This window comes from Micropterus salmoides, unplaced genomic scaffold, assembly GCF_014851395.1.
Source record: "Micropterus salmoides isolate LMB-PRFRI ecotype aquatic unplaced genomic scaffold, ASM1485139v1 Ms_hic_scaffold_7, whole genome shotgun sequence".
Taxonomy (NCBI): domain Eukaryota; kingdom Metazoa; phylum Chordata; class Actinopteri; order Centrarchiformes; family Centrarchidae; genus Micropterus; species Micropterus salmoides.
The window spans coordinates 19,607,995-19,635,670 of NW_024044459.1; the positions used below are offsets into that span (position 1 = coordinate 19,607,995).

Consider the following 27,676-nt stretch of genomic DNA (forward strand, 5'->3'; position numbering starts at 1 on the left):
GTGCTTTTTGTGTATTTTATTTTTAATAAATTTGCAAAGATTTCAAACACTTTCACACTTGTCATTATGGGGTATTGTTTGTAGAATTTTGAGGAAAATAATGAATTTCTTCCATTTTGGCACGAGGCTGTAACAACAATGACGAGACGTAAAATGAAGAGACTTACTTGAGTATAATTTTATTTAAAAAGTTGCTTCTGTGCTTCAAGCAAATGTCTTTAGTGGATTATGAACATGAATTGGACAAGGTCCCTTTAGGACCACTGACTAATTATAGCATGATTCAAACAGTACAAAAATTTAAAAAATACAAACTGAGTATATCAAATGTTGACATATTTACATTCTTGAAATACAAGGGCTGAAAAGCTTAAGTAAATGAAAAGGAATACATGACTAGCCAGATATTGAGAATGGAGGTACAAATGTGCACAGTTCTTTGTCTTGTGATGGGAATTCTTGCCAAAACAGACTTGTTTCTACATCCAAGTAAACACACCTTTGTGCCATGGAGAACAAAGAGAAGCTTTTTATTCCTAACTTCTGGCCAAATCCATTCACATTTTTTAAACTGAATGAGATTCTCACATCATAAGAACCAGAATATCATCAGTGTTCATTTTGGAGGAATAACTTGGATTTAGATATTCACAAGCCAGTCCAATCTGATGTTTGCTACTTCATGCTTTAATAAGTAGGAATAACCAGTCAATGATTAAAAGTTAATTTGTTTCATGATGCCGTTTTAAAAACAAAACAAAGTGCCTTAACAGGTAAAATAACTTTGAAGCAAACATTCTATAAATGATTTACATGTTACATCACGTTGGTTAAAGTTTGTTCCAACAGTTTTGTTTGCTGTATAGAAGTTGGATTTAATGTGAAATTCCTCAAGATTCCCAGTTCCGCAGGCTCACCGAAGTAGAGGTGCTCTAGCTTTGGGTATGGAGTGACTATAAAGAAAACAGAGTCAGCATTAATTATGCACATGAATCAGACATGCCCGTAACATAATACATTACATGTAACAGAATGAAGGAGAGATAGATACCATAGCCTGGAAAATCGAATTGATTGCAAAGAGCTGTGAGCTTTACATCCTCTGGAGACAGTGCGCCTGTTGCGTGTAAGAAATATAGAAGAGAAGGAAAGAGGAGATATAAACATGACAGATTAGCACTAGTAAAGGATGCAGACAGAGCTATAGTGGGATAACAAGAGGCCAGAGGTAGAAGACACATCAAGCAGCAGACTCCAGAGAAGCTATAGCCAGTCTTACTCCGAAATCCCCGTTCTCAGAGAACATGCAAGGAAAGCTATTGGAAGAAGCAGCAGGGAGACTGAGCCAGGTGGAGTTGCATGGCAACCTGATAGTGGTGCCTAAGCAGGATCAGATTTACTAAATGTTAGTCCTGGACAATGTCGGGCTATATTTAATGTTAGTACAAGTAAAGGAGATGCGCGGCTGGGTTTCACCATCATGGTTTGATTTTAAACGGCAACCAGTTTAGTTAACTTTGTTTAAAATGAACTATGATGGACGTAATCATAGTAAAAAATAATAAAGCTTTGACTGATTAACGATACAAAAATACACAGTATCCAGCTGGAAAATAGAATTAAAAAAAAATGACTTCTGTTTAATTTGAAGTTTTGATTTAATTTAATTTCATGTCTTGGACAAATAGATCATTTGTTAACTCCACTCTGTTATGTTAGGACTTGTGCTGACAAATTAGAGTTTGGTAATTCACAAATCTAAAAATTAAATCAACTGGGCGTTTCAGTTAATGAGATCAGTTAAGTCTGATGCTTATCTTCCGTCAAGTTTTCTCCCAACTACCTCAAAGACGCTGCCCTCCAGACATGTGAAACAACTCAACTGTCAGATCAAAATTGTTAAAAGTGAGATCTAAATTGAATCTTGCTAATTCCTGACTACGTAAACCAGTTTGGTTTTCTTTAAACATTTAATCCATGTTGATGCATCCCAGCCCAAGTACATTACGCGATTATGGTAGAACCACTGTCATGAGCATTAAGAGGAGAAAGAGAGATAAAGCACTGAGCCTCTGGATTCTGACTGGATTTATACACAGGCACCAATTAAATTATCTTTAACAGATCTGATCATCCTAGTGGTGCCAAACCATTTTAATGCGACTTTCCCTGTTTTGACAGCATAGAGAACATCTCTTCAGAGGAAACTGATCAGTAAAATTCCTGCTTGTGTGCAAATGCAGCCCAAGTCTCCATATGGCTCAGAGTGGGTCTGAGGGAGCTTGCCTGCAGGTGGACCCTTGCCATGTTTAAGTTGATGAGAGTGCCTGTGTTGGCTGTGGCACTGGCTGCGTCTCTATGGCTGCCACATGGCTCACAACACATTGGGTCTCTGTCGCCAGCCACTACATGCAAGTTGCCTAGGGACCTGACCAGTCTGGTGTGGCACAGGGAGCTGGCAGAGAGAATGGGAAGCTGTTAATTTACTCCACAAGGACCCATGAGTGGCTATAGCCTCTTGGCTGCTTTTCAACTGTGTCAACCTCAGATAAAAACATCAAAACAGAATTTAATGAATTAGACATTGCATCAACACAACACAGGCGTGGATAAAGAAATAAGTGGGAACGATGCCAATTTCCAAAGGAGCAAGAACAAACAAACTGAGGTTTTACAATTCTGTTAATCTGATGAAATAATCTTAACTTAAAGTCGGCTTAACATTTTCTAGGGGCTTCTTCTGCAGCGAATGAAGTCAGCTCATTTGTTGAACAGAGACCAGATCAGTTAATGACTGAGTTATGTTTAAGGGCACAGTCTCCCTCCTATATACGCCCACCTGTTATTATGGGAACAAAGTTCCATACTTAGGTCACGTGATTAGGAAACTTAGAAAACTGAGGTGCAGATAAGTGTCAAGGATAAAGCTCATATGTGGACCTTGAGTTAACATTATCTTATCAAAATACTGTTCTCATCCAGCTCCAACTGTTATCCCCCCCCCCCAATATACTGAATGCTGCATATATTTAATATAATCATTTGGAAAGTTCATTTCATTCATAATCATTAGCCTAGTTAGGCCAGTCCCCCCATTTTATTTGCTTTTAAGCAGACAGTTAAAAAAAAATAAAAAAATATTATAATAATAATAATAATAATAATAATAATAATAATAATAATATATAATAATAAGCACCCAATGTCCCCTTTTATTTCTTGCACTGCTCTCCCAGATAACACATCTGGGCTATCAATGAGTAAATGTCAGTTCCAGCCACTGACCTTCCTCCTACTCCGTTGGCTGGCAGTGAGGTTCTGGTCCTCTTCCTACTGTCCGAGTGATCAGACAGAGCCAAGGGGTGGACGCTGGCCATACAGTCCTGAACACTGGCCTGCAAGATGACCGTGCTGCAGAAGAGACAAATGTTTTATTAGTCTGAGCCATGTTTAATGTCAGAGCGTAGGTACCCATGTTGTGCGAACACTGCAAACTTTACCTTAGTGACTGTGATGATGACCTGGTGTGAATCTTATTCTCTTCTTGTCTGTGAAACAGAAGCAACACGACAGTAAAGAAAGAAATGAGAGAAACATTTTTGTATTGAGAGATTTGATAGAAAGGTGACAGGACAGAGTGGAGGCAGGAGGAGGCAAAGACTGTATGGAGATGGGCAAGAAGGTTTTTAAAAAAATCTGTTGCACTCATTATTGCAGCTCTGGCAGCCAGGTAGGATTAGTAAAGCCAAGTAAGTACCAGAAAAGGCCAGCAGGGGGTACTAAACTTAAGAGGGACTTGATTTGCCTTTTCACAAAAGGTATCATTTTAATCAAGAAGGGTCAACTGTCTGGCTTGGTTTAACAGCTGGCACCAGCAAAGCATGATGTTTAAAGATGACAGTATGATGGGAACAGAAGGACAAAATCATTATGTACAGAAAATGGTGACATGGAAAAGGCAGGAGCCTCTGATGTTTAAAAATGGGCTCTGCTCATTAGCTTTAAATTTAATATGCTTGCAGGAAGAATAAAGTAACAAGATGATCTTTAACAAATTTCTGATTTTGGTTGGGATTTAAAAAAAAAAAAAGACTGGGGGCTCACTTACAGCATTCTCAGTTAGAGCTCCAGAAGGGGGGGCAGGACAGGTTTTTTGGGGGCTGACGGGCTGTAGAACTCATTGAAATCCTAACCCGTCTATACAGAAATGCAGGATGGAAGAAGGGAAGCCATACACAATCCACCACAGGGCAAGGCTACACAGGGAGGAGAGCAGCATGGCTACCAGCCATCTGAAAGGAGGACAAATCCAACAACAAGAGCAAACGGAAAAAAAGGGGGGAAAAAGGAAGGAGAGACAAGAGACGTCCAGGCAGGACAAAAGGCCTCTGATGTTCTGCTTTTCCATTGGGACTGGATTAGATGAAACACCTTTCATAGAGCCTTGCATCCAACAGTGCCAGTCAGCAAGTTTTTGTTCTTCATTTGCTCTGATGTGTTAGCAGTTTGCTCTACATTTAGAACCTGACTGATGTGGATATTTTGAAGGAGATTTCACTATTTATGAGTTTAAATAAACTGATATTCCATTTTACAGAAAAACATTTTTGACAGTAATAATTTAGTTAAACATTATGACAAATATACAGCATGTAGTGTGGCTAAACTTAACTTTAAAAATGAAACTAAGGTAGTAACTAAGTAGCACTGAAATTTAAATCAAAGTAATTGTAAAACAAAGTTAATATTGTATATCAAAGAAATAAATCTATATAAAAAACATTTATGGACTGCAATTCCTGCCAATATACACATCGATAGCTGTATGATGAGCAAAAAGTGGTTGATACCAGCCGGCCAATAGATCAATCGAGCTGCAATACTTTGATCATAAAAACCATGTCTGTCTTAAAATATTAAAATCCTACAAATATTTAAGTACCCATTACCCAAATGTGTTCCATAAAAATGGACTGTTTAAAAAGAAGCTGGCAGAGACAGAAGGAGTAAAAGCTCAGATGGTTATGTGTACACTGATCCAGTCACAAAAGCAATGGAAAAACCACAGGCAATTGACAATGAACCTGGCCAACATTAATTTCATGTTAGACACAAACACAGATCAAACAGAGGCATGTCCATGCGCGCATGTCCATGGGTTTCATGCCTGTTGCCATGCATGAAAAGATGAAGAGTTTACATATAAATCATCGTTCTAAATAGTCACTGGAATTCAACGTGTACTTCAGTATTGCATCATAAAACAAACAGTGGAGCCAGATGGTGAAGTTCAGCTGGAAGTTAGAGGTTTGTGTAGCAACGCATACACTGACTGATAAGGCATATGGCCTGCAGTGCAAGCAAATCTCCCTTCTGCCTCAATTGGCCCCTGAGAATGGATAAGAACCCATTTTCATCCCCCTATCTCCCCAGAAGCACACAATGTTTTATAATCCTTTGTATTAGAACGCAGATCAGGAGGAATTTCCCAACAATACCATTTAAAAAAAATCCTTAATTAAACGCTGCAAAGATCATTCTAACATCAAAGTACTACATTTCCAAAAAACACCTACATCTTAAGTGACTGAGCAAGCAGGGTAGCTATTTTAACCAAACAATAAGGAAGTACCTACTGTGGATCAGAACGAGGATCAAGTTTCCCTTACCAACATGTTTTCTTGGGCCAAGTCAGTAGTGCAAGCCAGGCAGGACAACATGTAATTCAACTAATCCAGATCTTATGAAAAATGTGATTAGTTGAATAATTGGGGATGTTGTTAACAAGTATAGCAGGCTCAACTTGACAGCTTTACTGTAACTCAGAGGATATCTCAGGTAAGCCTTGATATCAAAGCAGAAGCAGCTCAGTGAGTCCATGAGGCATATAATGAAAGGCGTGTAAATGTATTGCATCTCCAAGTGCATCTCCACATCACACCATTATCATCCATAGAAAGAAGAGAAAAAAAAACAAAATAAGGGAACTTCAAATTAGCCATACCATTCATTGGCATAGCAACCATGTCTACAGGAAGAGGATGTCAGCTATAAAGGAAGTGACATGCACTTACCTCCATCATACAAAACCTCACATCCTCTCTCTGTTTTTCCTCTCCCCAACTCTTTCTCTGCCTCTCTCTGCTATCTTTTGAGCGGCAGGCAACACATCGGCCACACCACACCCATGAGGCTGCAGCAGAACACTACCACCTGCCTGACATGGGACAACAAAAGCCAAAGCCATATGGGTACATTGGCACAGGCCGATCAACCATCCTCGGCCATGCTGACATCCAACCTTCCACGGCATGATTTACACAGGCACAAATGATGTGGACTTTTTTTATTTAAGGCAGGGAACAACTGGGTTGGTAATATGTTATAGTTGTCCAGCCATTTGCAAAGGCTTAATGGCATTACTACACCTTTGGAGTTTAATTTGTGGTACAAGAAAAAAAACACATTGACTATTTTAAGTTTAACTAATGATTTACATGCTCCCAGTTCAGAGTTGCAGGGCTGTACATCCATTTGCTTACCAACTCATGGCCTGACATCAGACCAAGGTCAAGTCTGTTTAAAACCTTCTCCTGCCTTCATTCATTGTCCAGAATTGTTTTGACATTGTTGCTAGTTCTGTTCTCTGCCATACAATGAATGTCTGCTTTTTAATCTTAACATTTACATCTAATGCACCACTTTTTCATTATTTTCTGTTAGCTTATCTAACCCTATGCTGAATAAACAATTTATAGTTTGAGGTGCTACAGACATCAAAGTCCTCAACAAGTTTAATATATCTGCATATTCTTGAACCTGTGATTTTTAAAATATGTTGTACAGTCTATTGACTAAACGAGGGGCACAATTACATCAATGACATTGTGCCATGATAACCCAGTACCTATAAAACTAAACTTGATTCGCCTTTCTATGGTTTCTCCTCAACTCTAAGATTCATTTTTAAGATTTTGACAGATTTTAAAAAACAAAAAACAGATTATATGTTTAACTTCCACATCTTGTGTGCCTTTCTAAATCCAGCCCACAAGAAAAAGTTTTTCCTGGAAGATTGTTCATCAGATAATGCCAATCCAGCCACTACTTGACCCACTACTTCCTTGACTTAATTGTTCACTCATCACTCACTGATTACAGATGAAAACTTAATACACCTCATGTGATGACATTTAATCAAAACAAGAGGAGGACACAGAAACAGGGTTATAGGAAGATTACGCATAGTTAACTCGTATATAAATTTTGATATTAGGATGAAACTGCCATGGTATGGGTAAGGGAGAGCAGCCCTAAGAGATTAGCCATGCCTTAAACCTGACACAAGGGACAGCTGACTATCCTGAATAAATACTCAAGAAAAGGAGAGAAGCTCATCAAATGAAATAATGTAACACACGGTCACTTTCCTAGTCATTGTGAAATCAAAACTTTTCAAATCATAAGTTACTTTTGATTTGAAAAACACTGCTGTAAATGCATAATGATTTGAGGGACTGACAAGGAGAGGCTTTGCTCATTTTACAGTACTACGACACGTCGGCATGAAGCATGATGAGACTTGCAGACTGCCTTTGTACTTACGATAGTGAACCCGAGGACGATCTGGCCTGCCTCTTGCTCTTCAGGGCTCGCAGTTTATCACCCTGTGTAAGGCCATTTCTGTCCTCTTCATCATTGTACTGTAAAACAAAACAAACCAATGAACAGACAAAGTGGGGTGTATAGATTGTATTTCTGCTTACGGAAGCACTTTCAAAAAAAAGTCTACTTCTGTAGCTGAAAGCGTGGCAAGAGCATCATTTCAAAACTCACCAGTTCCATTTCTTCTTTCTTGGATGGCCTGTTCTTGTTGCTCCCATTGATGGTTATGTCATCCACTCCAGACAGGATCCTGGTTACAGCCACCTTGCCATTCTCACGCTCATTTTGCATCTTCTCCCGGAAAACATCTCCCTCCGCCCACAGACTGTTCTGCTTCCTGAAAAAATTCAACAAACCATAAATTATGGTGTTTCTTGCCAAAACGGCATCACTATTAACATTAGACATGAAGGTCCTATGATACGAGTCTGCACGGCCCTGAAACCCCTTTTTCTTACCTACTGTAAGTGATGGGGTCCTACATGAACACACAACCTCTTAAAGTTAACAATTTTGTTGATTCCACATAAGAGATTTCTGTTTTTGTCCTTGCATTTCTCACTGGTTTGAGGTGGGCGGGGCTCAGTTGGGGAAATGTGAGGTCACATTTCATCAATCAGAGTAAAGCAACATTTGAATTGAAATGTGATAAAAGTTGTGGCATCAATTGCTTATGCGGCCATCACTGTCAATTAAATCTGATCAAAACACAGTCCTGATGAGCCAGCTGCATTTCTGACTGTCAAACTCTTGATATATAATCCCTAAGGATGTTGTTTTCTGATCTGACTGCTTCAGTGAACACCTACTCTTCAACAAAGTTCTGCTGAGGTCCAATGATGGATCCTGGTCGGCAGATCCGTATCCAGGCAATGGCTTCTGCAGCAGTCAGGCGGTAATGCTTCATCATATAGCAGCCAATCAGGGTTCCAGTCCTCCCCAGACCAGCTATTAAAAAAAAAAAAAGACAGTGGTATGGCATTAAAGTGTGCAATTAACAGGGGTATACATCTACAAGTACTAACCACAATCAGCCAGAATAGTCTGACCCATGAAAGTTTCTTGTGTTGGGAATGTGGGCGAGAAGTCTGACCTTTGCAGTGGACAGCAATGGCTCCTTCTGCATTCTCACAGATGTTGAGGAACTTTCTGACGATGGAGTCGTTTGGTGTACTCCCGTCCACAAAGAACAGATCTTGATGCTCAAAGCCAGACTCTGTGAACCGCCTGGCATCGTACATCTTCTTGTTGAGTCGGATAATAGTGGTGATGTTATGATTCCTGAAGTATGGGATGTAGGCCTCTGGAGCATGCAAAGGGTAGCCTGGGGTAAGAGGGGGGGGGGATCTTGTGAACTCAGGTGTTAAAATTAGGTCAGACACCGTTTTTCAAAGCAAATCACCAACTTAAAAGTATATTTCACTTACCATTCTCTATTTTGCTTTTTGGATGAGGCCCACTGAACGCAAGGAACTTTCCTGGAATGATCCAGTTCAAGTCTCCATTTTCTGCTCTCTCATAATGCTCATATTCTTCCACGTCAAAGTTAGAGAAGTCGAGCCAGCCGTACTGCAGAGCCTGGTAGATAGTTGGGGGGGGGGGGGGGTTAATTTCATTAGGAGCATGACACAGCAAGAAAGAAAAATACATCAATCTTAACATGACATACCTTGTGTACGGCACGAAGGCAATCGAGGATGTTCAGATTGTACATGCAGGTTCCAAACGAAGCATCTCTGAAACATAACATACATTATCACAGATACTAAAAGGATGTTTATGTCCCTTGAAATATAAATGTCCTGCTCCCAAATGCTTTCCATCATCCTCTCTCCTAATGTGTTGTTCTCTATCTTCACTTTTTACTTCTTTTACTTCACCATTTTATAGTCACAGTAAAACTAACAGGGCACCAGGGCTCTTGTGCCTTCAAGGTCTGGTGATGTTGGAACATTTCTTACGTTGCAGCCAGGTCTAAACAATACTGGGGGGGGGTGGGGGGGGGGGGGGGGGATAACATTGTGATTTAGTTTCTGATATTATTCCCTGTATATGGAGATATTTTGAAAATGACACAATTTGACGAGATATATGGAGACATTTTTTGCACAAAATATATTTAACATACTTAGAAAAAGATTCAGCAATATTTCACCAACAATTCCTCTTAAAGATTTCATGTCTTCTTAAGATAGGTGCAAAATCCATTTGTGATGCTTGTTGTTTTTACCATATTTAAACTTTTTATCCTTGAAATTGGTCTTCAAAAAGCTAAATATGCTATGTGCCTATTGTAAATGACAATACTGATAATGACACTGTACTGTCCAGCCCAAGCTGCACTCATTCTTAGTTGCTTTAATGAGAATCCATGTTAAATGTAAAATATATAAGGTAAAAGTGAAATGTTACCTGAATGGAATATATGTTGAATTCCTTGACACCAGGAGACTGTAGGCATCCTCTGGCATCATGTTTAGATTCATTACCTTTGATTACAAATGTTTAAATCAGCAAGTTCCTCGTGCAGACATTATTTCCCAAGCTATTAGTAGAATCTGTGTTTAAACACCACTTACTGCATATGAGCCAATTAGGTAGGCAGCATTGACTTGTTTCTTCTGATCTCCACAGGTATAAAACACGATTTTCTTCCTTGACAGTGTAATGGACTGTGCAAAAACAATAACAGCAACAGTATGAACTGACAAAAAATACCTTATTTATTTGAATCACAAATATGTAATCTAAAATGTAAACATTACATTAACATACAGCAGCTAGACAGAAATGTAAATTCCTCATGGATGATGAATTTTAACTCGTAAATGAAATAATGACTTTATTACAAAGTTGCTGCATAGGTGGTGGGGGCTGGTCTCAAAAAGTTTGGGCAATCACCACATAAGACAATTACCGGTACGTACTAAAGATGAGAGATAGCGCCTGAATCTGTGCCCAACAGCCTTGAAGATAACTCTATGTGCCCAATACAGGCAAACTGTCGTGACAAAGAGGAATAGTGGTGTCACAAGTTGACACAAACCAGGGATATTAGGGATGTAAATTTAACTGTAAAAAATTGACAAGTACTGCTAATTGCCATGCAAAAAAATAAATAAATTATTACTTTATTTTGCCTTCCTACTGCAGGTATAAAAAGATATTGATTGACCTGGCTTTTGCTTCCCATTCTCTCTTCCAGGAGGTGTAATTAATAGCAGCAGTTGACTTTACCTTGAGCTTCTTTGTCAGCTTGCAAGAAAAGCGATAAAACATGGCCAGGTTAAGGGGACCAAAGTCTGCATAGAAGCTGAGAGAGCGGGAGAGAGAAAGAAGAAGAGTGTGTCAGAGTGGCTATTTATGCAACCAGCTATGGCCTCTGGGGAAGTTTCACTAGATGGAATAAGCTATCTTGGACTGAAACAGTAAAAACACTGACAGAGTAAAGACTATATTTGGAAGCCTACATTGCTAGAGTGGGTCAATCAGAACAGGAGACAAAGGGGTCTCCAAAAGGTCACCAGTATCCTCTACTGAGGCCAATCTAACAACCCCCAATGAAACAGCCCCTGCTACAAGCTCTGAAACTGCAAATTTGGCTGTGGAAAGGTGCTTTTATTTGCCCTTCATTTTTAATGCTGCTGTGGTTATTTGGATTTCTTCCAACAGCAAAAAGGAAATTCGCTTCTATATATATATATATATATATAAAAATCTAAAACAGTGCACCAACATACTCTTACATCGAATATATATTTTAGATCAAATCTGAATATGTCGACTTTTGCAATCAAAGATAAATTCACTGTATTTTGAATTAGTTTTGTGCTAGCCTGCTCCCACCAGCACTAAATTACTGATCTTTTAGATGACTGCAATAATAACGTGGTACAACGTTACGCAAAGTTAGGCCCATTTAAGTGTCTTTTATTGCAGTTCATTGGCATGGGACAAAGCACATAAACAATACAATAACCAGCAAACTAAAATGCATGCTTGCTGAGATTGGTGACTTACTTCTCATATGCCAGCTCTTCGTCTATGCAGAAACAGTGTCGTTCGGCTGTGCTCTTGATCTTTTGCTTAAGTATGGCGAAATATAGTTGGTCTGGAGGGGAGGGGGTTGGGTGAGGGCGACAAAATAATGAAGCAGTTACTTGCTTTTGTCATGCATACATTTATTTTGTCTCTCAGTTCCCTACAAACCAGCTCCTCTTTCTCTCCAACTACTTATTTTTATGCACTTCCTGGCAACTTACCCTTGACAAACTCAATACATCTTGACGAAACATCGTCTGCGGTCATCTTGTCTCCAAATCTGAACATGACGTTTTGCAGAGAAACGTACGAGGTTGACTTTCTTCACGAGGACTTGCGCATACTGAGTAAAACGTACGCTGATTCTGTGCGCAGAATTAAAAAAAAAAAAGTAAATTAAAAGCGACTACGTGAAAAACTCCAACGTTAAAAAAAGCTTGATTTAACTCTCCTGGACAAAACAAAAAAGTTACCAGTCGAAGAAGGAAGCAGGGTATCAATGTGCAAGTGCGCACTCTGCTAAATTTCATCTCGGCCCGACTCCTCCCCTACGCTGTTCCGTGAGACGCTATTGGCTGCAGGGCGCCACATAATTGGAGGAAGTGCCTGTCAGTCAGGCTCTGCCCCGCCGCTTTTAGTTTAAAGTTCTCTACATAAGACACATGATAGGCCCCGGGAACATTGCCCAAGCGGTTGCTAGGACCATCCCTCAGCCAGTCAGACTCGTGATTTCCACTTTGACGAACCTCCCTCTCTCTTTGAGCTGCGCCAGGATGTACAGGGACAAGGAAAACATAATAAAAGATCTGAAAATTAACGGTGGACAATGCTGACAGTTGGCTGATTACGATATTATATCATTAATACACCGCCCTATCTCTATATGCAGATATATAACTCACAATTCATAAAACATGCAGAAATTCTGGGGTTAATTTCTTGCATCCTCTAAAATAAATAGCCTACCACAGCAAAACTGAACTGATAATATTGCGTATTTTGTGCACAGACTGCGGAGATAGGTCGATGCAAACCCAATGCATTAACGATAAAGGGACAGACGGTGTCGCCGTAATAGGTCAAAAGCTGGAAAATCGAAGTCTGGTCGCCCTGGTCATTTAAAACGCAGAACTGTGCATGCTTGGTCTGCTGCGTGCGTCTGCACATATTTGCAAACTAGGCTTGAAGTTGACAGGGTTGACTCTGCAAACCCCCCTTACCTGTTATCTCAATGTAAATATCAGAGTTTGGCGCCGCCTCTGAGCTGCTGTGAGCTGCACAGCGCTTTTTCCTCGACTCGGCTCGTCTCCTCTCGCTCTTGCGCTTCATTTTCTCCTCAGGGCTGCACGGTGGACATTCCTGAGCAGCTGCAACCGAGCTCGTCTACTTCGCACTCCGGCGGCCTTTCTCCGCTTTGTTACTGTGTTATTGTGGCATGTCTTGCTCTTGCGCTGCTGCTGATCGGTATCTGGCCTATGTTACGTGTACTGTGTATGTGTCAAGCGAGACACCGCTGCCTGCTCCAGCCTCTCCTTAGTGTTAGTGACGTCTATAAACAGGGGCAGGTTTCTGCTGTCTGTATCCCCTGCATATGACGTATCAGGATTAGATGTCCAGCGCCCACCCCTCACTGTTCAGTTGCAGCAGCTGTACAGTATAGATACCATGTTGTTGGGAATGTGGTCACATAGGTGCTGCCAATTGATTATGACTATGCATTGCAGAGTGTATGTGGGTTGCATGACACAAGACAGATGCAGCCAAGAAATAGTAATTAAACTTTATTTTCAGTATAATTAACATGCTGAGAAAAGTGAGTATAAATAGAATACTCTGATAAGACCAACTACTAACATCAGTTGTTATTGAGTAGCCTATTTATAAATATTAACCAAACAACCATTAAACTAAGCATGGGAACAGATTAAACAACATAACAAATAATGGAATAACTCATAGAAAAGGTAGAAAATTTAACTTGGCAAAAAACAGTAATGCATTCATACCTCTCTTACACACTCTACCACACACCACTCAATGCCTTCAGACTGCAGACAGTATTTTCACAAAAAAAGTTACCACTCAGTCAACACACACACTGTATTTGTCAGTGCACAATGGTGATGTAACTAAACAAGCATCATGTGGGCATCCCTGCATGCGTGATAACAATGTAGAGCGAAGTGCACTTTCATGTTAGACGCTGGCTACACATGGATGACCTTTGGCTTGTTGCTGAAGTCCAGAGTCTCTTGAGCTCCAGCGAGCTGCAGAAGCCAGTTAATGGGCATGTGGTCCAGGCGGTTCATGTCAAAGTGGGAAAAGTGAACACGAGAGCCTGCAGAGAGAAGAAAGAGTGATAAATATATAACACAACGGAAGCAGTGAGAGAATGTATATACAAGGTAAGAGAGATAGGAAAGCTTACCTGGCCCTGCAATGATGGCTCCACCTTGCTGATGTAGGTCACCCTGGAAGTCAAATGCAGGGCTAGTCATGGCTCTCCATATACTCTTCACTTGTCCCATAAAGATACCAGACTTCACGTGGGGACTACGGTGGGCTAAGTACATAAGCACACACATTCAGATGCAATTCTTCATTAATTACTGTCTCAGAATATGCTCACTGTATGCCCTCATACTGTTATTGTCTTACCTGAGTCTGTAAATGTCTCCTCTCTCTTCATCCCAAGCTTTTGATAAATGCACCTCTCCGGGTCAACGTATATTTCATGAGGATACCCCGTTAGTGAGCAGAATGGCTAGACCAGATTGAAAACTAAATCAGCATCATAGGAACAGCTGTGGCTGACTGAAATTATATGCACAACATGAATTACCTCTATATGATGATGAGCAGACTGACCAATCACAACCAGTCTAATGTTAGCACCCTGCAACAACAACACATCACATTTAAGTAACATGCAAGATAACTAATAGCACACTGTGAAAATCCTCCACTATAAGTAAAAGTCCTGTGTTCAAAACCATAGCTAAGTAAAAGCATGTTTGTATTATCAGAAAAATGTACTTAGTAAATGTACATTTCCCCGTATAAAGGGAAAGGAACTCATTTATGCCGTAAAATGGCCAAAGTTGTATTATGCATGATATTTTTTGATTTATATTCCTGCCGCATTAATGTGTTGCATTTTACTGCTGTAGATGTGTAAGGATGAGCTAATTTAAACTACTTTATATTCTGTTGGGTAGTTTAATCTACAGCAATGCATCCTATTCTACAACATCATTGTATGTTTTGTACGTCGCTGTCTTGCAAGAACCACATATCTCTAGAATGTCAATTGCTCAATTGAGCTCAGAAAAACATTTTCCACCTTCCTGCATTCCTCAGCCCATGAAGGGACACTTAATCCTTCAGTTTATCAGAACAATTCAAATCCAAAATCACCATGTTTGGAGATACATGGTTTTCAATGGACAGGAAAGATATGAACAATTGTAATCTAAAACATAATAAATAAACCTGTGAATAATGTTGCATAAAAATACTTGAGTAAAGTAAAAAGTATCTTGAATTTGTTCTTCAGCAGGCCAACAGTACTTGAGAAAGTGTATTCATTTACACTCCACCACTACAAATTTGCATCAATGCCACTTGGTGTCCTCCAGTGAATTCATAGTCGTGTATCAGGACTCACCTGCAGTGTGTCTCTAGGTACTTTGCTCAAATCATCCACATATTCTTTACAGATGTAGCACAAGAAATTCTGCAGGGACACACAGCATATAACACGTTAATTGGCAATTAGTATTATGAGATATTATGTTACTTTTCAAAACTCATCTTGCACCTATAAATAGTGTTTAGCCCCTCTGTCTTCACCTATGGACATGATCTCTCCATTTCCATCATAGCATGGGAGGTTGTTGGGGCATCTGTCCAGCAAGGTTGAAGCTCACCTGTTGCCTACTTTGATGCCTTCAAAATAATCTGTCTAGAGGCTCAGTGCACTTAATTTAAGCATCTCATCAGGAAGTTTAAGCCAAACAAAGTTTTTCCCCTACCCGCACGAAAATTATGATCGATTTCCTGTCTTGATATAATTTCTTGAACGGAGTAGCGACTCCCTGCCGGTCGTAAATTAAACAATCTTCGACGTCTTCAAGACGAATATCGACAGAGGTGGTCCCAATTTCCCGATGTTCTTTAGTTACTTGTCGAGTTATTGGTGAACCTACTTCAGCCATTTTTTTTCCTGAGGCTTCCAGAAGTCGTAGCCTACTGCTATTCTGGGAGTTTGTGTTCAGGGTGGAGGAACTGGGAGCTGGAAATTCACGCCCATATTCTGTGTGTGTGTGTGTGTGTGTGTGTGTGAGAGAGAGAGAAAGAGAGAGAAAGATGTGACATAAAATGTCATGTAATAATAGCCCAGTTAATAAACAAATAAACTATATAGGCCTACGCATCAATTTTAGACATTTTTCATCGGTCTCTTGTGAGCTCCCAAACAATGAAAGTGCAATACTTATTCGCTGGAATCTGTTTCAGTAGGCCTGCTGAATAATGTTTCAAGCAGCAGGCGTGCATCAGCTGGTTGGGTTCAGCTGGACCCATTATTGCTCCTGATGCCTGTGCCATCAATGCATGAATGGGGTGAAGCTGATGTAGTATAAAAGCACTTTGAGCAGTCGGAAAGAGAAAGCCAAGTAGCCTACAGACCATTGAAACCAGCCTAGGTTTATTCCGGCTTGTACTGTATTTAACTTTGAACCAAATAGAAGATTCGATCATCAAAGCAACAGTCTCAAATGTAAAAAATTACGAACATGCACAAACTGGGGCTTCACGCTCGCCCCGCAGCCGGCAGTTTCATCCAGCCTCCATGACGAATTACGAATCGCCCTCGTCGGCTTCCTTCCCGCTGCCCTCTTGGTGCGGAAGTGTTGTCCTCAGGAGCAGCAGCAGAGCCTGAGCTGCCACTGTTTGGAGCCACACTACGCTAGCTCAGTGGCAGGTTTTTCGTACGTCCGTGTCTCTCCTGTTGGGACTTGTCAGCGCTCGTCTTGTCCGCGCATCATAGCAGTATTATGCGAGCGCCGTCCGGAGTGTGGGAGCACCGTGTGAAGTGGTGAGAGATGCTTCATGTTGGGTGTACAGCTAACTTAGCATCAAGTGATGGAGCAAGCTAGCCTGTCAGAGAGCTGCACTGGGTTAGCACTGGAGCCGTGTCTTTTTATCTAAGTGAGGCTGTAAATATGTGGTTAAACTGGAGCTAATGTTAGACATTTAAACCTGTCGCGACTTCAGGCAAAACACAACCGCCACGTTAAGACTGCTCTGCTTTAGTGTGTGTGTGTGTGTGTGTGTGCTAAACAAATGGCCACCTGTTCACTGTTTACATCTTCTCCTACGGCAGCAACCAGACGACTAGACTGCCGTATGACAATAACAAATCTGTTATTTTGTGCAACTGAATTAGGGGGTTGACATTTGACAAGGAATGTGATCACAACACAAATAATGCAAGTCAAATGGTTTCCAAAGAAGCACGGCTATAAAACTTGCTGCTCCTTTGTTGTGTGCTGTAATTACTGCAGGTCCAGGCTTTACGCTCATCATGTAATCTTATTACAAATACGATCAATATTTAGTTGTGACACCAAGCTGCTCACTATAGTAATGTGTACTACCTAGATCAGTGTAATGACTTTGTTGGCTACAAACGGTCTATTTTAAGCATCATATATGTTCCCAGCTGTTTTAGTATATTAATTTATTAATTGTCCTTGACAGCACTCTGAGTCAGGCAAATGAAGTGGGTACCCTCATTTGTTACAGTTACAATCTTTTAAATGTGAAAATCCTTCTTCTGGTTACTAAACTGTCTACAGGGAAACACAAAGAAGGCAATTGCTAGCAAGGGGGAGTTATATATAATGATTGTTATTGTGTATTTACATACACATTATATATATAAATATAGTTTATCTCAGAGAATATTGTTGGCAGTTTCCCTTACTTGTTGATGCAGGGTTCTACTTATAAGCCGGTGATATTAACTTTAAAATATTTGCTTCTGCCACAGTAAATAAAAATAGCTGATGAAAATAATTGTGATAATGTTTATTTTGTACATTATGTGAGACTACCATTTTTTTTTTTTTTTCACCACCATATTAACCACCATGTCACTAAGGAGTTGGTTATTGAGCCTCAGTTCTTTTTATTTACCGACCTAAATGTTTTTGAGGATTGAGCACTGTCAATCGCATGCTTTAGCAGGCCTTGTTTAAGTATTCTTTTCATAGATATTTACTCACTTAAGTCATAACATTGGCAATTTTATACTATTTAATTTCAGCAAAGTCCTTATTTGGCAACATTAGACACTGTCATGTAAGTAAGATATTGACAAAAGCCAAACTGACAATAATACCCAGTCCTGCAAGGTCCTTAAAATGCTGCTGAATAATATACTTACTAATGAATTGACTCCTGTTGTTCTAGAGTTTTCTTGAATCATCTATATGGGCCATCTTCTCTCGAAAAATGGTTACCGCCTGAAGAAGAAGACACGCAAGTTGCATCACAGGAAGAAGAAGAAGAGGAACTGTTTCTTGCAGCTGCCTTGCATGCTGTGCTTCATTGTCCACGGCAACAGCAGCGGTATTGACGACGACAGCGACCATTTGGAGACCGGTGTCAACGGTAGCGTGTGTCGTCACAACAGCATCACCGGAATCAGTGTTCCTGGTGTGGGTGGAGTTGGCATCGGAGCAGCAGCTGCCTCGAAGCTAGCTGAGCGATACGCAACACTCGCATCTCCTGAGGATTGCTCCAGGTTGTTGTTGTCACCCCGGGAGCTGGCTATCTGGGAGGGCCAAGGGAACAGCCTTTTATCAGCCGTTCCTGCCAAACTTATTCCTCCACCGGCACTTTTCCGAACCGCTGGGGTGTCTGTGACCGTACCCATACCTTTGCCTGTGCCTAGCTGCACCAGCGACTACACTGAGATGGTAAGGAGCTGGGGGGGTTTCTAATATGTAGCTGTAGTGTTTAGACTGATTAGTTCTGTTTACCAGAACTATCTGTCCCTCCCCAGACCAATGCTGAGGGATCTCTTAAAATCTTATTAAAGACCAAAGAATATTTGTGAAAAATAATGACGCTTGACACCACTGACAGCCATTTCTGGCAATGACTAATGTCCAATAGTTCATTACCCCTAAAAGACATTAAACAGTATCAGTTGACCAAAGTGTGTTTGTTGATAAAGGCCTTAACTGAATGAGGGCAATCCAACTATTCATTAATTTATTTTGACAATTTTGAATCAGCTGAAAGCCTGCTCAACTTGAAATTAACAGAAAATTATTTAAGGGAATCTTCAAGGAATAACTAATTCCCAAATGCAAATTCAGGCAGAATAACCATCACATTTACTATTACCACAGAATGTAGAACAGATTTACCCTGTAAATTGAATGGGAGAGAGCATCTATTTACAAATGCCAAAAAAAATAAGGAAAAGCATGTACTGTCTATAAAAGTTCTCTGAAAGCTTAATGCAACAAAGTCCAAGTGTTTGAAAGACATTGCACAGCGGGTTTTCTGTGTTCTCAATGTGTAATAACAGAATTGCAGAAGTCACACACATATAAAGCTATTTTCATTCCTTGTTTTAGTTTGTTCTCATAGAGGATCCAAGGTCAAGCGTGCTATTTTGACTTTATGCTCCATATGTGGACAGTGTAATGTTCTTCCACACTGCAGTTGTAATAAAAGACTTTACAGTCAAATCTGCCTTGACTTGCCTGAAGAAAATCTGGTTCCAATTGGCTGATCTGTGTTTGTCTCTGGTTGCAGGTGTGTAAGAGGAAGTGCTCAGAGGTGCAGAGGTGCACCCCCTGCAAGCAGCCACGCTGCGCCTTCGCTGCCCCTGACGGAGGGCTGGAGAACGGAGGAGTGGGAGGAGGTGGGGGAGAGGCCGCCTCGAATTCCGAAACTGGCCACTGCCACCTTCCCCTCTGTCCGCTTCCTTCCTCCTCCGCTTCTTCTTCCTCTGCCTCCTCCTCTACCTCCTCACCTGCTGATGGCTGCTGCGGGTTGGGTCTTCATGCTGATTTGCCCCACAGTTCAGACTCGTCCCCCTGCTGCCTGCATCATTATGACGACTGCCAGGCGAGAAGTTCTGATGCTGCTGATAACTTAAGTATCAACCACCTGCCTTCCTCCATCCTTCTAAAGGTCAGAGCTCATTGTAGATTTAAATTGGCCTTTTGTTTATATCTACTGAAGTATTTTTGTTGGTTTGGTACAATAAATGATACAAAGGCAGAAATGGCCATTGATAGCACACATGCTGTGTACTACATGTTGAATGGCTTTTACTTTCTTAATCCTCCTTTCAGGTGCTCTCCCACTTGACCGTGAAGGAACGCTGTCTGTGTGCCTCTCTGGTTTGTAAGTACTGGAGGGACCTCTGCTTGGACTTCCAGTTCTGGAAGCAAATCGACCTCAGTGGCCTACAACAAGTAAGCGCATAGGGATGTGTATTTCTTGTCAGAGTCTCTCTAACCTTTGTTTTTTTTTTTTTTTTACAGTGGAGTTGTACGAAGTTTGTCCTTTCAGTTTTTCACATTTTATAATTTAGATATTTAGTTAACTCCCTGGCTTGGATTGAGTAACCAGGAGGCGCCTTGGTGTCTCTGGGATCAAATCTGATCTTCTGATCGCAACCTTTTTAACAGAAAGTTGTTTCTGCTGACTTTCATCTCTCCTTGTGTTCCCCAGGTAAACGATGATCTCCTGGTGAAAATAGCTTCTCGCAGGCAAAATGTGACAGAGATTAACATCTCTGATTGCCGAGGGGTCTATGACCATGGTGTGGCATCCCTGGCCTCACACTGTCCAGGCCTGCAGAAGTACACCGCATACCGCTGTAAGCAGCTTGGTGACATGTCCCTGTCGGCCTTGGCTACACACTGCCCTCTGCTGGTGAAGGTGCATGTGGGCAACCAGGACAAACTAACAGATGAAGCACTAAAAAAGGTATGCATTTAGAGCCAGAATGGAGACACAAGAGACGCCTCTTTTCTTTTCTTTTTTTTTTTTTTGTCTGTGATACACCTGTCCCCATCAAATAAAAAGATTCAGGTGACAGGTGAGGGTGTCCAGTATTTAATCTTATGTATCCTGAATAATTTCTTTTTGCCTTTTAGATGGGAGAGCACTGCAGTGAGCTAAAGGACATCCACTTGGGTCAGTGCTACAGTATCACAGACGAGGGCATGGTGGCCTTGGCTAGAGGATGCCGTAAACTGCAGAGACTCTACTTGCAAGAGAACAAGCTGGTCAGTTCCACACTTCTGGTCTCTTCCTCGTCTCCCTGCTTGCTTCAGGGTTTCTGCTCTTACTGGAGACCAAGTGTGTCCACGGCAACGCAAAGACACACAAGTGTGCATTCATCACATATAGGCTCTCCATAACAATTCACACACGTGTACAGCCAAAAACCCGATACACCTCCTTCCAATAAGTGCACCACCAGCTTGTAGATTTGCCAGGCAACTTCTACATTAATATACAGATTTATTCATTTCTGAATCAGCAATCTTAGAGAACTGGTCAGTCTGTTCTTCTGTTCTTAAAATATCAAGACACAATTCTTGATCCAGGTTGCCTGTATGAAGTTCTGCTCAGAGGTTCTTAGTGAATAAATGATAATTAATTTAATGAGAGGGAGATAATTTCTTGAAACTACTGTAACTCATTAATGCTTAAAGACATGTGGTTCATATTAACACCACACCACACGTTTATGTGAATGCAAATGTGTGGAGGCGTACATATGTTTGATGATTAATGCCTTAATCAGTTAATGACTAATCTTATTATCACAGCTGGTTTTGTTTTTATACTTGGCCCTAACATCAACTGCCTTTATCACTTTCCCCTCCGTGATATTTCTTTTAATAGAAGACCCAGGTACAGAAGAAAGGGACAGACTACTTTCAACCACCACTAGATGTCACTGTTTTCCAATGTCTGACAACAGCCTGCCAGCTGCTGTCTTTTTGTAGGCCACAGCTTGTTGATACTAATGCTGAGTTGTGCACTTCTCCACCAAATCACAACCGCATAATGAGCATATCCTCTTTTACTGTGTCTGTCATTTAGTATTGGATTCTGATACAGAAAGAGACCATACATAGTCATTTGGCATGTCTGTTTCTCACCCCCTTTATTAAGATCTTCTTTTTTCTCACTAATGCTGTTTCACTTTTCCCTGCTAATGTTTCTTTGCCGCGCATGAGTAATGATGACCTTGATGAATTAGTCCGCTTTAAGTTGTTAACAATAGCTCAGTTTGTTAAAACCCCATTCATCAACTTAATAGTATATGAAATTAGCGATTACCACAAGGTGAGAGATTAATATTGCTGTTGATGAACATTTCAGTGCCGCAGTATCAATTTCAGATGCTCATTTTTCAGACGTGAGATCGTTGCAGTTATTTTAGCTTCCTGTCAGTAGGGTGGAGAGAAATGGGCTGAGCTTATATGGGAATTGTTATGTCTAGGTGCTCTGGTTGCCTGGCCTAAAATTGTCATTAAGTTTGCCAGGAATTAAGACGACCCAGAAACACTTACATATTTCCACAGAGGCCATTTATTCTCTCTGACAGCTTTAAAGTATACCTAAGGTTCTCTCCTCCATCTTCTCAGGAAAAAGAAACAGATTTTGTTGCTTTGTGGGAAAATGGTTGTAGTTACAGTCTCAGAATGAATTTTGGTGACTATGTTGTTGTATGCATGAACGCTTATAGATATTTTTTCATGTTTTGTCTTTTGTATGTTCAATTATGCATGCTCTCGGCTTTATGAAGAATTTAAAAGGTGACTCAACCATTTGTACTTTGAGGATCTTATTTCACCCAGGGTCAGCTGTTTATAGACCAACTAAAAGGGTTTGAAGCAGTGTGGGAAAAAAGGCTTTTCTGAAAGGTTTATGCAAAAAATTGAAAGGTTGAACACTTCAGGGACCATCGTGTGGGCTGAACCTTTGTTCTTTACATGAATTGATCCAGGAAACGGCATTGAGATGGGCTCTTTGGTTTTTAGTGCGCTATAAATCGCAGTCATGGGACACCATAGTGAAAGCCTCTCCTCTCGTTTTCTCTCCTCTCCTCTCTGCTGGCCTTTGTGGGACAAGGATCCTGTCTCCGTCTCTCCTAATCAATCACAGATGAGGATGAGCCGTTCACTCACTCTGATCTGCCCTCTCTTTCTCCTCCTCCTCCAAAATTGAATAATTGAATTGCTACAGGATGTTTCTGTGTGGTCTTTCACTCGCCGTCTGCCTTTTTCTTTGTCATGTGCACACCCACATACTGTAATTTATTTTTTTTCTTTCTCTCCCTATTTATTGTCGTGTTTGTGGTTTCAGTTCCATGCTGCAGGGTCTTTTCTCTCCGTTAAGACCATGTCTAGCTCTGTAGATGGTTAAATAGGATTAGGGAAAGCTTTTGTGGCCTTAAGAACTTATTTAATCAGCACTAGCACTAACAATATTAGTAGTAATTCTGCTAATGGTGCTCTGTTTTTTTTGTTTATAAGCATCCTACACATTTAAACCACAAAACTCTAAATCTCGGATGTTAGTTTACTGATGCCATGTTTAGGGAGGTTTTAGAGACTTTGGAAATATGTTTTGCCATAATGCAAAAATGCAATGTGCACTTGTGAAATTTCTCACTGTTCCTTTAATTGCAAAAGACAGAGTTAAAGGATGTTTAAAATATATTCTTGTCATGATTATCATACTGAAGGGCACACCTGTTATTCTTTTAATAAATGACAGTTGAAAGTTTCTAATGCAGTGCTGAGGATGTCTGTAGCAGTGACTAGTGTCTCCAAATGTTGTTTACAGTTGACAAACTGACGCTTATTCTTCCATTGCTTGTTAGCCCAGGGACAAATCAGCCCAGGGCTACAGATAACCCTGGGCTAAGACCGTGTTTTGTGAAAAGCAGGTGACTCTGGTGTCTCCGCTCCTTTTGACATCTAACCTGCATTCTTTATTGCTGTTCATCCAGTATTTATGCCAGAGTTGGTTATATTGCACCAGTTGCCTTTCAAGGCTTCTTTTCATCTTCTGAAGTGTTTTATTCTCTCCCCCCATTCATATTCTGTTCTCTTCCACCACCTCGAAGGGCAAAGGCTCTGAGAATAGCAAATTCCCCTTTTCCTCATCTCACTTCAATTTGCCGTAGGGGGGAGAGGCAGCCCTGAAAGTTAAACTCTGAGTACTGTCAGTTTCATAGACCAACTGGTGGACGAACTATAAGCTGCAAAAACCTCTTGTCAGTCATCTTTCTGTGTCGGTAACTTTGCTCCGATGCTCCTTTCAATTAATAGCACATCGCAATCTGCAAACATTTTTGCTGGGAAAGCACTTTTCTGCTCTTTTCCGCTTTCTTAAAAAAAAAAAAACTTTATCTGCTCTCCTGTCTTGTAAAAATCAAAGAGTGTGCACTTAATTTTCCTTCAGTGTGATGGCAAGATTCTTCCACTGGCTCATCTTGTATCTGCCTACACACACACTCTCCCCCACACATACCCACACTGATTATTTACACTTTTTAATTAGTGCAAAATGTGGAAATGTAAGTGGAATTGGAGATGACCTAACATAGATTACCATGTGCCCTCAATTTAGGTGTAATTACCACTCTGCATGTACAATCAGAGCTTCCCTCCTGTGCTTTCACCACGTTTTCCAGCTCTCTCACTCGGGCGTTTTGGGATGTGTTTGTCTGTGGAACAACGTAAAACACTGGAAAAGACGAACTGTCAGGGTAAATGGCGTTTCTTGGCCATCGTCATGTGAGGAAGGCCTCTCTGATTGGCTGTCTGTCTAGCTTGTAAGTAGTCTGGTTTTTACTGGCAGGGGGAACGACAGTGAGGCTCTACCGGTCCAATCAAACGTAATCGCAGATTAAATTGTATATTGACATTAGCAGATTTAATTAGCCAGATTAGAGGGAGAGGAAGGACAAAGGAAGTGATAATGATATATGTCAGTTATTATAGGATAGACCTTTTAACTTGAACGCATGCAGGGCATAGCTAAAAAACACTCGAAGCGACACACACATGGGAGCGAATGAATTGAATAGCTGCCAGCTGCACTGGAATCTCCTCTGGAAACTTTGTTCACGTATTTGACTGTAATTAGAGATAAATAGAACCACTCTTGACCAACACACACGCACGCACGCACGCACACACACACACACACACACACACACACACACACACACACACACACACACACACACACACACACACACAAAATATACTGTCCGTCTCCTCTTCAAGATCTCTGCAATCCCCTCCAGTCTTCATAGACAGGAGTTTAGACTTTTCAGGATGTTGAATGTCAGATGTTGTATGATGTATTTAGTCAGTTTAACTGCTAATGGCGCTGGATTATGTCTGGTGAGGTAAAAGCTCTGCCCCCATCCAGAATTTCCATGCTTTCATGTCATCAAGAAGTCTCTTTAGTTTGCTCTTTTTGTCTTTTGCTCTCTTTGTCTCTGTGGATTTGGAAGGTAGCCATATGTAAGTAGGGTGAAGATGGAACTTACCCGTGGAGAGACGGGGATGTCTGTTAATAAATAGTCCTAAATCCCCATTGCTCTTTTGGTGTCCCTTGTTTTTTCTATTTTTTATTTAAAACATTATTTAAACAATATTGTTCTTTCATTTCCAATTTTTCATCCATTCCTTTCCCCTTAACTTTTCTCTTTGTGCTTTACTGTCCACTTTTGAATATATTATTGTTGTTGTTGTTGTTGTAATCTTCTTTATCATCACATTGTTTTTCTTGTAGTTGTGGTTATTGCAATGATGAAAGGTAACATTGGTCAAAATTAATCTGCAATATCATAATCCGCATTTTGGAAATGGATGAGTAGCGTAAAAGTACCACGTGTAGTTTTTGACCTTTAGGAATGTTTTTACAATTGGGTCAGCATTTTGTTTGTATCATGCACGTTGGGGTGCAGAATGGATGTAAACAATACAGATTTAAAAATATTTCAGAAATTGGCTGTGCAAGTGTTTAATGAGAAAGGAAATGCACTCAACAGATTTGTTAGACCTCAAGGAAGTAAACATAACTTTGTTTACGAGAAGACTCCACAGAGCACCTTTTAAGTAATTTGTTAAGCTAAATTGTAAAAAAAAAAACAACAACAAAAAAACCTCTGGTTCCAACTTCTTATATTGCTGGTTTTCTTAGACTTCAATGATGATAAAGTGAATGCCACTGTTGACAGTTCAAGACATTCTCCACTTACTCTCTTGTCTACTGATTTAAGCCATCTGATACCGTCAAACGAAGCGAGTAAGTGGACCTTTAGTAGGCGTTGTTTTATCAACTGAATACTTTGGGGTTTTTGATTGTTAGCCAGGCAAAACACATTTCACCTTGGGCTCATTAACTAATAATGAAAAAAAACGTTTGTTGCAGCCCTAACTGTGACTGACTCATTAAGATAAGGACATGAGGTTAGTTTAAGTAATAAACTATGTGAATTATACTCTTTAAAACTTTTATTTTCACCATTACTACTGCTTACATTCTCAGTATGTAGTCTAAGCTAACAGCACATTCCTCTCTCCGATATCCTCCTCTTCATTGCTCTTTTGAAGTGCCTCTTTATTGATCTGTGTCCCCAAAAAGTGTGTGTGTGTGTGTATGTATGTGTATGTGTATGTGTTGGAGCGGTTCCTGATCAGCCTTTGCCTGTAGAGTAATCAGATGCATTAATGAGCACTGACTTCAACTTGGACAGCCCGCTGCACTCAGACACAGACATTGTCGATATGTTCCCTCCGCTGTCTGCCCAACAACAAAACAAGTTTTAAAGGGGAGAGAAAGAAAGTGAAAGCACTTTTGGAAATGCGAAGTGTGCCTCCAAAGTGATATTTCACCTTGCTGCAGTGTTTTCTTTTCAACATTAGTTACCCCGGCAAAAGATTCAGCATCAATATTAGATATCTTTGCACCTGATTCTATCAATAACACAGGTGAAATTACTTTTTGAAAAAGAAGAAAAAGACCCTGGTGTGGCAGGATGCTCTCTTGGATTCCCTAAGTGCCTCATAGAAAAGTTTAAAGTATTAATCTTGTGGAATGAGAACAAGTGAAGTGAAGGACAGACATTATAATTAAGAAGTGGGTCTGCCGATATAACAGTGAAAGAATGCCAAAGATGAATCTACACGGTTGTGCCAAAGTTAAATATCTGACGTGGTGAGGGTGACTTCTGTCAACAATGCCTACACGTCTTTTTTCTGATGTAGTAGTAGTTTTTACCAGCAGAAGTTAGATTAAAAACTCAATTGTCCTATGCACAGAGTACGAGTTGCACTGCACAATAAAATTCTTAGCTTGCTGTCCTCTTAGATTGACATCCATTGGTGTGGAGCTGTTCAACAGCTCTATAGCCTGGGGGGAAAAGTTAGTACTGGGAATAGTAACAGCTGTAGTAGTATAATATATTACATTTACAGTAGGTCTTGATGTGAGAGTGTTAATGGCACCCTGACATTCTTCTGTGCATAGTCTCTAAATCAAAGGTAAGCTCTTCAGACTAGATTAGAGAATATTAACAACATTTAATGTTTCTTTTAACTTTTTAAAATGTGTTTGCTGGTTTATATTCCTTTTGTTCTCCACCGATGACACAAACCAAATTCAGTGTGTTGTTAACTTCAGCTATACAATTACTGCCAAGACACAGAGATGTCTTGCATCGCTTAATCCTGAACAAGTCCTCAAAAAGACACACATGATTGCCAATTACCCCAAACATATCCTAGACAACTGGCGTAAGCAAATGCCATCAGGAGTAGGTTTTAGATTTCCTGTATGTACAACAAACAGAAGGAATTTTGGTTTTATTCCTCAAGCCATGAGACACAGTACA

General features: G+C 40.4%; 3 protein-coding genes across 11 annotated transcripts in view; 1 reads left to right on the top strand and 2 right to left on the bottom strand.

The window, feature by feature from the left end:
- Positions 1-154: 154 nt before the first annotated feature.
- cdc14b (cell division cycle 14B) lies at positions 155-13,240 on the bottom strand. Of its 9 annotated transcripts, none has more exons than XM_038702749.1 (16): positions 12,927-13,240; positions 11,686-11,776; positions 10,903-10,978; positions 10,245-10,337; positions 10,078-10,154; positions 9,335-9,401; positions 9,093-9,243; positions 8,759-8,989; positions 8,475-8,613; positions 7,837-8,002; positions 7,606-7,703; positions 3,501-3,548; positions 3,286-3,411; positions 2,287-2,455; positions 1,052-1,117; positions 155-953 (listed from the first exon to the last, which is right to left on the bottom strand). In XM_038702749.1, the coding sequence occupies exons 1-15, from the start codon at positions 13,033-13,035 to the stop codon at positions 1,094-1,096; spliced, it is 1,665 nt and encodes a 554-aa protein (XP_038558677.1). In that variant the 5' UTR covers positions 13,036-13,240; the 3' UTR covers positions 155-953; positions 1,052-1,093. The 9 variants fall into 9 exon arrangements, 8 of the variants coding, with proteins under 8 accessions (XP_038558677.1, XP_038558680.1, XP_038558681.1 ...); XM_038702752.1 differs by lacking the exon at positions 12,927-13,240 and adding an exon at positions 11,928-12,221; XM_038702753.1 differs by lacking the exon at positions 2,287-2,455 and having other exon boundaries at positions 12,927-13,035.
- A 231-nt stretch (positions 13,241-13,471) lies between these two features.
- prxl2c (peroxiredoxin like 2C) lies at positions 13,472-15,969 on the bottom strand. The gene is made up of 6 exons (XM_038703084.1): positions 15,741-15,969; positions 15,374-15,442; positions 14,549-14,602; positions 14,365-14,470; positions 14,135-14,269; positions 13,472-14,044 (listed from the first exon to the last, which is right to left on the bottom strand). The coding sequence occupies exons 1-6, from the start codon at positions 15,921-15,923 to the stop codon at positions 13,914-13,916; spliced, it is 678 nt and encodes a 225-aa protein (XP_038559012.1). The 5' UTR covers positions 15,924-15,969; the 3' UTR covers positions 13,472-13,913.
- A 631-nt stretch (positions 15,970-16,600) lies between these two features.
- Positions 16,601-27,676, top strand: part of fbxl17 (F-box and leucine-rich repeat protein 17) — a 226,726-nt gene continuing 215,650 nt past the window's right edge. The window contains exons 1-6 of the mRNA XM_038703083.1: positions 16,601-16,804; positions 18,184-18,692; positions 19,543-19,923; positions 20,088-20,210; positions 20,470-20,727; positions 20,898-21,029. Of these exons, the coding sequence (XP_038559011.1) occupies positions 18,204-18,692; positions 19,543-19,923; positions 20,088-20,210; positions 20,470-20,727; positions 20,898-21,029 (1,383 nt within the window). The 5' untranslated portion in view covers positions 16,601-16,804; positions 18,184-18,203. The remainder of the gene's footprint in view (positions 16,805-18,183; positions 18,693-19,542; positions 19,924-20,087; positions 20,211-20,469; positions 20,728-20,897; positions 21,030-27,676) is intronic.

Excerpts from the sequence above, each read along its gene's own strand:
- cdc14b (XM_038702749.1), bottom strand. The coding sequence starts at position 13,035 with ATGAAGCGCAAGAGCGAGAGGAGACGAGCCGAGTCGAGGAAAAAGCGC. Across the intron at positions 9,402-10,077 it reads TCAACATATATTCCATTCAG|AGATGCTTCGTTTGGAACCT; the intron begins GTAACATTTCAC and ends GTTATGTTTCAG. Across the intron at positions 8,990-9,092 it reads AAAAAGCAAAATAGAGAATG|GCTACCCTTTGCATGCTCCA; the intron begins GTAAGTGAAATA and ends CTCTTACCCCAG.
- prxl2c (XM_038703084.1), bottom strand. The coding sequence starts at position 15,923 with ATGGCTGAAGTAGGTTCACCAATAACTCGACAAGTAACTAAAGAACAT. Across the intron at positions 14,270-14,364 it reads GGAGACATTTACAGACTCAG|CCCACCGTAGTCCCCACGTG; the intron begins GTAAGACAATAA and ends TTATGTACTTAG. Across the intron at positions 14,045-14,134 it reads AGCCATCATTGCAGGGCCAG|GCTCTCGTGTTCACTTTTCC; the intron begins GTAAGCTTTCCT and ends TTCTCTCTGCAG.